General features: G+C 29.0%; 1 protein-coding gene across 5 annotated transcripts in view; it reads right to left on the reverse strand.

Annotated features, from left to right (window-relative positions):
• Nucleotides 1–12061, reverse strand: part of LOC118204584 (uncharacterized) — a 144616-nt gene that overhangs the window by 17202 nt on the left and 115353 nt on the right. For 4 of the 5 annotated variants that reach the window (XM_085808812.1, XM_085808810.1, XM_085808813.1 and 1 more), the window contains one exon: nt 11878–11910. The exons of the other annotated variant lie outside the window; for it this stretch is intronic. In XM_085808812.1, coding sequence (XP_085664938.1) covers nt 11878–11910 — 33 coding nt within the window. The remainder of the gene's footprint in view (nt 1–11877; nt 11911–12061) is intronic. 5 annotated transcript variants of the gene reach the window in all.

Raw genomic sequence — 12061 nt, forward strand, 5'->3', positions numbered from 1 at the left:
ATATAGAAGGAAGCTTAGCTAAAATCTGTGAGCTAAAGGATAAGATTTTACACACTTCAAACTTTTATTCTAGGAAGACATACTACAATAATTATTAAATTTCTCTGCTTTTATAATTTCAAAGTACTCGTATTTCAACATCTGAAAAGTACTACTTGTACTTAACATACGGTTTTCTTTTGAATTCGAGAATTATGAGTCTTTAAATGAAGAAATGTTTTATTAACACAGAATACACGCTTAACACGGGTTTATAAGCAAAATGTAATCATCTAAAGAGTAAGAATATGGATATTGATTTAAACTTTTTTTTAATTTATTGATTCGGTATTTAACAGAACAATAAATATAGCCATGAATAGATCAGATGGAATGCTTTCAGTTGTCATTAAAAATACTCTTATCAAAATATATGTTTATGACTATGTACGACGTACGTTATGACTCGTATATAAATTTTTATGCTTACTCTGACTAGCTATGAATGTAAGTATTAAAAATTTTCATTAATTTCCTTAATTTCTTCTTCATTTTATACACATGAATTTTTTCAAACTTTAGTTTTGTTTATAAACAGAAATTTTTACACGATTGTGATTTAATATTTTTTAGAAATAAAAATCCGATTCTGTACCTGAACTCTTTATTTTGATTTAATACGATCAAAAGGATTCTTTATAAAATCTCCCAATTAAATTTAATTCTGAAAAAATTTACTTCTCACAAAAGAAGGAAATAGTCAAAATTACACAATCTAAAAGAAATTGTTGTTCTTCTTTTCATACTATCCAAGGAAGATTTGATTTTGAAACCTAATACTGTCTTATACTCGTGTTAGATATAAACAAGGCCAAAACAGGATGATGCGTAATATTACTGCTGTTTTTAGAATTTCAATATTTTAAAGCTAGATATAGATATTTATTTCTTGTCCGTTGACGTGGGTGCATAGCAATGCCCACTTAAGAGACCAGTGCGCAGCCTTAAGCACCTACCGAGAATCTTTACTCAGTCATGCTCATAAAATCAATACAAAGACCGACATTAAGCGGCGCCACCGTCGATATACGCATATATAATATGTAAAGTATGGAATTTGAAAGACACTTGTTTAGCAATGGACCTTTAAATTTCAAATTTTCAATTAAAATACAACCCTCTTCAACGCATCTATAGCGCGTCACTGACGTCACTCTTTCCAAGTATATCCGTGTTTCTGGAAACGTTTGCCCAATCGCTGTTTAAAACTAAAACAGAGGATTTCCAAGCTTATAAATTGTAGGAGAAATAACTAACTACACATCCTCTTTCAACCATTCGTTTTCCTGCTGGCAACGTTTCACTTAGCCTGTGCTAAAACTGCGCGGAGAATTTAGAACCTCTGGTGTTCTACCAATTAAGAAAATTCTGCTGAAAATTCGTCATTGAAAAAGAAATGATGTTTAATTACAAAGCTGGTTGTGCTTCTTCCAAAATTCCGTCCGATCATCCACTAGGCCGCAATTTCCAGTCGTCTACACAGCAGTTTTTTCAGGGCCTATGACTATATAAAGTGACTGTTTTCATCTTTCGCCAAAACTACCTTTTACACACACATATATATATATATAGAGAGAGAGAGACAGACAGACAGACAGACGGATAGAATATAAAAAAAATTAAAAACTTTACAAATCCAATGCATATTCAAACTGCCGCATGCTAATAAAATTAGTTTCATAAAGATGTGATCCACTGTGAATAAAAATACTAGTTCAGAAATGACATCAACAATCCTTGGCCCTTCCTCCCCCTCACACACACTCAAAAAAAAAATAGCTTTCAAGAATCACTATTTTCTATCATTACTATTATTTTTTTTTTTCATTCTTTCAATCTTCTGTTATTTCAAGCATCACTAATTCATCACGTGAAATATAAATTAAATCATCTTGAACACTTACAAATTTCCTTTTTATATATAGACTTGAAGGGAGACATGTAACAATGATTTTATTTTCCTGCTTCTTTGACTTTTGCGTAATGAGATTTCCTTGTTTCAAATATGTGGTTTCAAATATGTGACCTTGTTAACATAATATCTTTTTCAAATAATTTATTTATTATTTTATATCACTTTATTTAAATTTTTTCGAGTGTGCGATATCTCAGTATAAGTAACTGTGTTTATTAAAACGCATCTCAGTTTACGAAAGAATTAGAAGAATGTCAATGGCAATGGCAGCACTAAGTTTGGTTTGGTTTATTAGATTATGGCAAAGCACACGAGGGCTATCTGCCTCAAGAGAGGGATGCCTTCGTGGAGGACTTTTTAAGGGAAACTGGCTCGTATACACGTTACACATGGGGAAAACCACGAAAACGCCCATGCAGCCAGCCCCTTCGCGGGATTCGAACCTCGGACCGAACTACCAGTGTTCAGCGACGTTACCGCTCAGCCACTCGTGGGCCTGGAAGCACTAAAGAAAAAGAAATCACAATTTAACATTAGCTATCGAAAAAAAAAAGTTGTCAAGCATGCTGAAAAAATATGCGAAAAGCACTGAATGTAAAAGGTGCATCACGCGTCAAATTTTATGATTTTGTAAATTTTTATTCCACTGATGAATTCCTGTATTAATTTTGATTTCTATCGATACAATATATGACCTCTTATCCACGGTTGCAATTATTAATATTGTTGGGCAATTGCTTTGTTTTGATTCCAATTTAATTTGACTTTTGATGCTTTAAGAATATACATGTGTGAGTAGAGGAAAAGGACACTTCTGGCTCGGGATCTTAGGGATCTGGAGTTGAGGGAGCTTCCGAGAAGGAAGGCTGAGCCGTGGGAGAGGGGCTTATCTGAAAGTGGAGACAGGGAGCTTTATCAGGAAGTGGATACGAGTAGAGTAGTTGCTACGTCACAGAAAAAGGACGTGTGCTAAGATTATTTTCTTTTTTTAATTTGCAGATTTAGGCATTTGGTAGTTATATGATAATTTGTAAACTTGCTTATTTATATTGAGTTCTTAAAAACGTATATCAAGTAGGTGTTTTAAGTGACTGATGCAGTTATTATCTTGAAACAGATATTAGCATATAATAAAATGTTTCCTTCACAGTATAACCTCTTCCGAAGATAATTATTTTCTTACTTGTATTTATCCTATGACTGAATATCTCCAAAACTGCTACATGTCATCACAATTTAATAAGAGATTATATTTTACTGATTTATCGGAGGTGATTTCCCTTCGTTAATAAATTTTTAGCCTTTGTGTTTTTTCTTCGTATTCCAACTGTTTTACTACGTATATGATGATTATCTCCTAGTTACCCTGAATGAGGATTATTTTCGAATTTAATGATTGAGTGATCCTATACACTCAGAATTTTACCTTATTTCTTAAATCTTCTGTTCACAATATCACATATACTTTCCGTAATCTTCATTACATTACTCATTTTTATTCTTAAATTCATTTTACCCAGAGTTTTTTCAGACTTGTTAGGATATACTTTCAACTTATTCGTTATACTTTATGATTGTAATTACTAAAATACGCATTTTCGTGTATTATATTATTCAATGTTAGACGTAATTTTTAACTTTTTTCGTTCTTTCCAACGTTAGCGATCTTCAACATACCCCGTATTTTAACTTATTTCATACATTTTCTAATCCTATAGATGACTTGTATTTAATTTTAGATGTAACATTTCTAGCTTGTTTTGTACATTTTAACCTTCACACTATTTAATATACTCAAATTTTTAACCAGTTTATATTTTCACACTATATACATGACTTTTACTTGATTTCTCGCATATATTTTAACCTCCATGATTTCCAATATAGTCCTAATTTTAACATAATTCCTGCATTTTCATATCATATACCTGACGTTTATTTAATTTTATGTGTAAATTTTAACTTATTTTCTATTTTTTAACGTTTTTAGTTTCCAACATACTCTGAGTTTTAAGTAATTTGCTATATTTTCACACTACGTACATGTCTTTTACTTCATTTCTCTTATACATTTTAACCTTCATAATTTCCAATATAGTCCTAATTTTAACATAATTGCTATATTTTCACATGATATACCTGACTTATTTAATTCTAGATGTAAATTTTAACATTTTTTCTATATTTTAACGTTTTTAGTTTTCAACTTACTAAGAATTTTAACTACGTAATTTGTTATATTTTCACATGACTTGCATTTAATTTGTAACGACTTTCATACGTTTCAACCTTCCTAATTTCAAACAGGCTCTTAATTTTAGCTTAATTCCTCTATTTTCTTACTATGTGTATGCGCTTTATTTCATTTTAGATATTATTTTTAACATGTTTCGTACATTTTATACCTTCGTAATTTTTAAAGTACTCTAATTTTGAACTTGTTTATTACATTTTCTACCATACGCATGAAGTTTAGATAATTTTAGATGTAATTTTCATACTTTTCTGGCACTGGGTTTCTTTCTAGTTTCCAACATACTCTAAAGTTTAAATCTGTTTTATAATTTTTGATTTTAATTGCGCTTGTGATTTTACTATTTCAGCTAAATTAACACGCTTAAATTTCTTAAACATAGAGATCGATTTCAATTAAGCATTTTATTTTACAATCTTTAACTGTTATTCATATCCAATTCGTTGAATAGTCCTTACTTAGTCCATATTTTATAGTACTATTTTAATTTGCCAATTCTACAATTTATCATTCTGTAGTACTCTTACCATGACTTATCCTACTACTTTACTTCATTATTAACTTCATTCGCATTTTCAAACTTTAAAATTTCATGCATATTCTAGCATTTCCTTTTAATTTTTAACACCCTTTATATCTAAATATATGTTTTTAAGCTCTTCAGTGTTACCAATGTCCAGTTTTGTATCTTGATTCTCATGAAGCTAGTTTGATAGATTCCGATTTTTAGAATGAAATCTCAACTTTCATCCATAATTTTAGACCCATATTCATTCTTTCATGTACTCATACAAAATTCTTTCTTATTATTTTGAACGCTCAGTACCTTTTAATTCAGTAATTTGTACTAATTTAATGCATTCTACATCACTTTAAATGTCTCGACTATGTAAATTTTCACTTTATTACATTTTCCTACACTAAGTACAGATATTTCTGCCTTCATGAACGAATTTAATGTGAAATGGATGAAATTTGACATTACATGTATAAAAGAAATTTCTAAGGTAAACATTCCCAGTATTGAATAAAAGATGAATGACCATTGATTTTACCCATTGGTTACCATTTGATCTCTTGAAAGTTTGTTTTATTGATATGCATTTATTTCTAACGCATAGTGTTAACACATTTTTTTAACTTAGTTCAGTTCCAACATAATTCACTAGACAATTTCATATCTAGACTATTTTTTAATTTCTTAGACTAAAATGTTCTTTTCGAAAATATCAGTTTGCATTAATTTATTTACCAATTTATTTTCTTATGAACGAAATCTTTTAAAGTACTTTACACAACATATACAATTACCAATATACGAACCAAAGAGTAAGAGACATTTTACCCAAATCTCCACTACAATTTCGAATATTTTAACCTTCTTCATCACAAATACAGAAATTTCTTCGTACAATACTCAACATAGCAGTTAAATATTCCTTACTAATAAGGAATAACTCATTTTCAATAAAAAAATTACACCCAAATAAGTATTATGTTTTCTTATAATTGTACATATATGTTTGTATTATAGGAATTTTCTATCCATTTTCGAGAACTGTAATTTGCTAAATATTACCTCTTTCTGCTTTAACTCCAAACACTTTCTTCTTTAACTCCAAACACCATATAAATCATTTAACTTTTCCAGTAGTATTACCACACTAGAGAATAACTATCTTAGAACTATTTTCTTAATATTAAGAACTAAATATGAAATAAGCATTTTTCACTGTAGAATATTTAAGGTTTTACCTAAATGAGGATATAACCTTTACCTAATTTAAGTTATTTATCCAGAATTCCCAAGAAATGTTTAGAAAATGTGTTGATAGAAAGCAATATATTTACCTATATTGACCTAAGTCATAACTAAGTCTATAACAGATTTTTATCGGCTCCAGATTTACTATCAGTGAGAAAAACCTGAAGTTCACTTTATCTACCCTTGTCAGTATACACAAAAACGTCATGAATCATTCTGTAGTACAATTAGCATTTTACATACATTTAATACTAAATAATTTTAATTAACTTTCAATTAGGATTTTTAAAAGAAAAGCATATTTATGCGACATATTATAAAATTACTCCCAAGCGTTGTTTAGGAAAATGCAATTAAATATCCACATACACATTAAGAAAATCCTACTCATTAGGAACAGTAAAACATTACCAATAATTAAACGAAATGTAAAATATTGTAATGCATTAATATAAAACCTGAGTAACAAATCATTTCATATAAGCTGTATACGGTTAAAAAGACTTTGCTTATAACTTATCAACTTTTAAGAAGTAAGAGTAAGGTAATGAACGAACGTTTTTAGAAATTTTCCTTTATTTTCTAAATATACCCTTTTGTAGTAACGAGAAAATTCAGTCCTACTCCTATTTTATTTTTCTGTAGGCATGCGCATTTCTTCTAACAGACAAAAATCTGAATATATCTCACTTTTTCAAAGATTTAGCTTTAGACTTACTTTCATCAGAAAAGGAAAATAATTTTACTTAAAAAACAGGATATCTTCTACTCAAAGTACTTGAAACAATCACGATCACATCTATATGTAGCACTCAGTGATTTAGATTTAAACCAAATTTTGATATTGTTTAATCATGCAAGCAACAATTTTCATCTTCGAGTTAAATTTTATACCTCTGCAACAGATTTTTCAATGGCTTTCATGCTCACATTGCGTAAAAGACTTCTAGTTTTGACTATTTTAATTTCTAATATTGAGAATTACATTGATTATTTTCATAAAACGTCATTTCACAATCATATTTTACCACTCTGAAACTTTTGAATAACACTTTCTACCATAACGACAACCAGATACTACATTATTTTCTTTTACAAAAACTGAAAGTGTGGTTTTCGGACCAACAATGTTGAGCAACAGAAGACTTCTGTGTTTCTTTTTTTCTAACATATGCCTCATGTTCCTTGACGCGAAATTTTAAGGCTCTCTTAGTTTGGCCAATGTAAATTAAACCACACTGGCAAGGAATCCTATAAATCCTGCCGAATATTAAATTGTAGAATTGGCAAATTAAAATAGTACTATAAAATATGAAGTAATTAAGGGTTATTCAGCGAATTGGATATGAATAGCAGCTAAAGGTTGTAAAATAAAATGCTTAATCGAAATCTATCTCTAGAATTAAGAAATTTAAGCATGCTAATTTAGCTGAAATAGTAAAATAAAAAGTACAATTACAATCACAAATTGTAAAACAGAGTTAAATTTTAGAGTATGTTGGAAACTAGAAAGAAACCCAGTGTCAGAAAAGTATAACAATGACATCTAAAATTATCTAAAGTTCATGCGTATGGTGGGAAAATGTAATAATCAAGTTTAAAATTAGAGTACTTTAAAAATTACGAAAGTATAAAATGTGCAAAGCAAGTTAAAAATAATATCTAAAATGAAATAAAGCTCATACACATAGTAAGAAAATAGAGGAATTAAGCTAAAATTAAGCCCCTGTTTGAAATTAGAAAGTTTAAACGTATGAAAGTCGTTACAAATTAAATGAAAGTCATGTGAAATAATAAGAAATTAGTTAAAAGTCTTAGTATGTTGGAAACTAAAAACGATAAAAAATAGAAAAGGAGTTACATTTTACATCTAAAATTAAATACGTCAGGCATATGGTAGAAAAATGTAATAAACAAGTTTAAAATTAAAGTAAAATGTTTAAAATTAAAGTTTAAAATTCAAAATTACGAAGGTTCAGAATGTACGAAACAAGTTAAAAATAACATCTAAAATTAAATAAAGCTCATATACATAGTACGAAAATAGAGGAATTAAGTTAAAATTAAGAGCCTGTTCGAAATTAGGAAGGTTGAAACGTATGAAAGTCATTACAAATTAAATGAAAGTCATGTGAAAATTTAACAAATTAGTTAAAATTCTTAGTATGTTGAAAACTAAAAACGTTAAAATATAGAAAAAATGTTAAAATTTACATCTAGAATTAAATAAGGTATATCATGTGAAAATATAGCAATTATGTTAAAATTAGGACTATATTGGAAATTATGAAGGTTAAAATGTATAAGAGAAATGAAGTAAAAGACATGTACGTAGTGTGAAAATGTAGCAAATTAGTTAAAACTCAGAGTATGTTGGAAAATAAAAACCTTAAAAAATAGAAAATAAGTTAAAATTTACACATAAAATTAAATAAAAGTCAGGTATATGATATGAAAATGCAGGAATTATGTTAAAATTAGGACTAAAATAGAAATCATGGAGGTTAAAATGTATGCGAGAAATCAAGTAAAAGTCATGTATATATAGTGTGAAAATATAAAGTGGTTAAAAATTTGAGTATATTAAATAGTGTGAAGGTTAAAATGTACAAAACAAGCTAGAAATGTTACATCTAAAATTAAATACAAGTCATCTATAGGATTAGAAAATGTATGAAATAAGTTAAAATACGGGGTATGTTGAAGATCGCTAACGTTGGAAAGAACGAAAAAAGTTAAAAATTACGTCTAACATTGAATAATATAATACACGAAAATGCGTATTTTAGTAATTACAATCATAAAGTATAACGAATAAGTTAAAAGTATATCCTAACAAGTCTGAAAAAACTCTGGGTAAAATGAATTTAAGAATAAAAATGAGTAATGTAATGAAGATTACGGAAAGTATATGTGATATTGTGAACAGAAGATTTAAGAAATAAGGTAAAATTCTGAGTGTATAGGATCACTCAATCATTAAATTCGAAAATAATCCTCATTCAGGGTAACTAGGAGATAATCATCATATACGTAGTAAAACAGTTGGAATACGAAGAAAAAACACAAAGGCTAAAAATTTATTAACGAAGGGAAATCACCTCCGATAAATCAGTAAAATATAATCTCTTATTAAATTGTGATGACATGTAGCAGTTTTGAAGATATTCAGTCATAGGATAAATACAAGTAAGAAAATAATTATCTTCGGAAGAGGTTATACTGTGAAGGAAACATTTTATTATATGCTAATATCTGTTTCAAGATAATAACTGCATCAGTCACTTAAAACACCTACTTGATATACGTTTTTAAGAACTCAATATAAATAAGCAAGTTTACACATTATCATATAACTACTCCATGCCTAAATCACCAAATTAAAAAAGAAAATAATCTAAGCACACGTCCTTTTTCTGTGACGTAGCAACTACTCTACTCGCATCCACTTTCTGATAAGTCTCCCTGTCTCCATTTTCAGATAAGCCTCCTCCCACGGCACAGCCTTCCTTCTCGGAAGCTCCCTCAACTCCAGATCCCTAAGATCCCGAGCCAGAACTGTCCTTTTTTCCTCTACTTATGTAGGTTTTCAGCGCCCGGGGACAAAGGAAGATTTTGAAACCCTTTCTATGTGCCAAGAATGGAAAACATTTCATTCTAAAATTTCATAACATCAATTTGGCGCCCCCTGAATCCTGCGCCTGGGCACAGATGTACCTTCTTGCCCCACCCTAGCTACGCCACTGATGTTGGTTATAAAGAATACGAAAGCTTATTATTACGGAAAAAAACATAGTTGATATCTGTAACTTAACTTCTGACACGCAGATTAGAAAGTGAACTTAATCTTTGCTTGAATATGCCTTCAACTGCAGTCTTCTTATACAGACTTTATCAAATGTTAACTTCTGCTGATTATAAAATAACAGATTAAAATTTCAATTTTATACTGCACATATGTGTTGCTTTAAATACGCGAGAGGCAGCAAAAGATGAACTTAAAAGTAAAAATGAGAAATTTCTGCGCTCATTTATGTTCCATATCTTACTAGTAATACCTAGACATACATCATTAATGTGCTTTGTGACGAATCATATGGAAATATAATATCAGCTATTTTTCAGTGTTCAGATGCAAAAAGGAGTTTTAACTAAATCCTGGGCTGTAAATAAATAAAGTTTGATGCAATTAACATGTAATAATAATTGAATTTTTCGGCTTCTGTTATTTTTGAGTTAAGAGATTTCCTTATCAGAAAAGTAACGTATATTTTTAACATAACAGAATTTATTGTTTTTCGAAAAATGGACATTCAATTGAAAAAAAAATGGGCGTCAAAATGGATTTTTAAAAGCATGTTATTTTCTAAGGAATAAAGATACGCATGTTAACTTAGAGTTTTTTTTTCTCAAATTATTGATTCTTTATCTAAACTCATCCGAAATATAGGTATGAAAAAATTAAAAGGATTTCTATCATTTGTCACTAAATGTATTGGCTTAAAATATGTGTATAATATTAATCCAAATGCTAACTTTTTAATATATATATTTATAACTTTCTGTTGTTTCTTTAGGTACAGAACTTTGCACGCAACTGCTGTTTTAATGTTATATAAAAATGTGGTTCTCTATTTGCATGATTTATTTGTTATCCAAAAGGGACCAAAAAGTTTATTTTAAAACATTTCCATTTAAATTTTATTCAAAAAAGAAATCTTCCACTCGATGGAAAAAGTGGAAATGTGAATTTAGAATTTTGGCGCAATTATAGGCAATATAATATAAACTTAAGGTAGACTTATCATCAGTGAGAAGAGATAAAATGCGCTCTTCACTAGTACTTTATGCCCTTTACATATTATTAATCAGTAGTCACTTCTAGTCATTTCTTGCTCGGTACATTCAAGTAGTGGTTACTCAAGAAGAAAACGAAGCTTTACCCTAAACAAAGAGGCACATCGTAATTTTATTATAATTATAATATTTGCAAGATAAACTAGCTATTTGCTATTTTGTCGTCTTGTGCAGCTGTTCGTACTTTTGCCATCTTCCAACAGAAGAATTTCATTTTCGAACAAAAACCAACTTGTTTTTGAACTTATTCAACTTATTCATTTTATTTCATTATTTCAAGAAAAACTAAAGCCCCCAAAAAGAACATGAATATTATCGCAATGCATTTTATATCAACTATAGCAGTATTTATATAATTGTATTTCAGTGTTATTTGTTATTTTCAAAAAGGTACTCCATAACATCGTCGTATAAAAATTATTTCATTATTATTTCATGCATTTATTTTCTGTAGTAATATGAAATTATATTTTTATTTCATGCATTTATTTTCTGAATACATATGGTTATGATTAAAAATATTATAAGAAATAGGGTGGGATTCTGTATAGTAACTTATAAAAATACAATTAACTTTATTGTATGTAGGAGCACCATCAACCACTATGCACCAGGACAAATAATGCCTAGGCACGGTTATGGGAACAGCGAAGTTCAAATAACCAGAACAATATCCAGCTTAAATCGTCATACTCCCTAATCAGGATAATGCCCAGCCTTATGCAATCATGCATAAGGCTGGTAAGAAAAAATACTAGAAAGATTACTAGAAATTAGACTAGGAAAAATACTAGAAAATGACTAATAACAAAATTATAAGAATGACAGTATACCTAAAATGATGTTATATGAATAGGACACGCTATACGTGTATTATTATTATTATTAAAGTAAATTACTTCCTTCAAAATATATGATTTTTTTAAAGTATTATTTAATTTTTACTGGGAGGCATCAAAGTTTCATTTGCTGTAAAGTGGCAAATAACTTAAATGCCGCGATTTCCCCAGATCTGATGAAATTTCAAAAATAACAAAGCATACTCACTCAGCATCCTTCTCTTGAAACTGCTGTCTTCGCCTACAGAAAGAAAAAAACATATTACGTAAATAATTTGACTGAAAAAAAATTCTTAACTTCTTAAAAGAAAAGTTATTAAGAATTAGAGAATTAGAAGTTTAGCGAAAGATCATAATTATATAGAGAATGAATAACTAATTGATTGGAAATT

Source organism: Stegodyphus dumicola, chromosome X2, assembly GCF_044657685.1.
Source record: "Stegodyphus dumicola isolate Sdum_Otavi_A_Nest chromosome X2, ASM4465768v1".
Lineage (NCBI taxonomy): Eukaryota > Metazoa > Arthropoda > Arachnida > Araneae > Eresidae > Stegodyphus > Stegodyphus dumicola.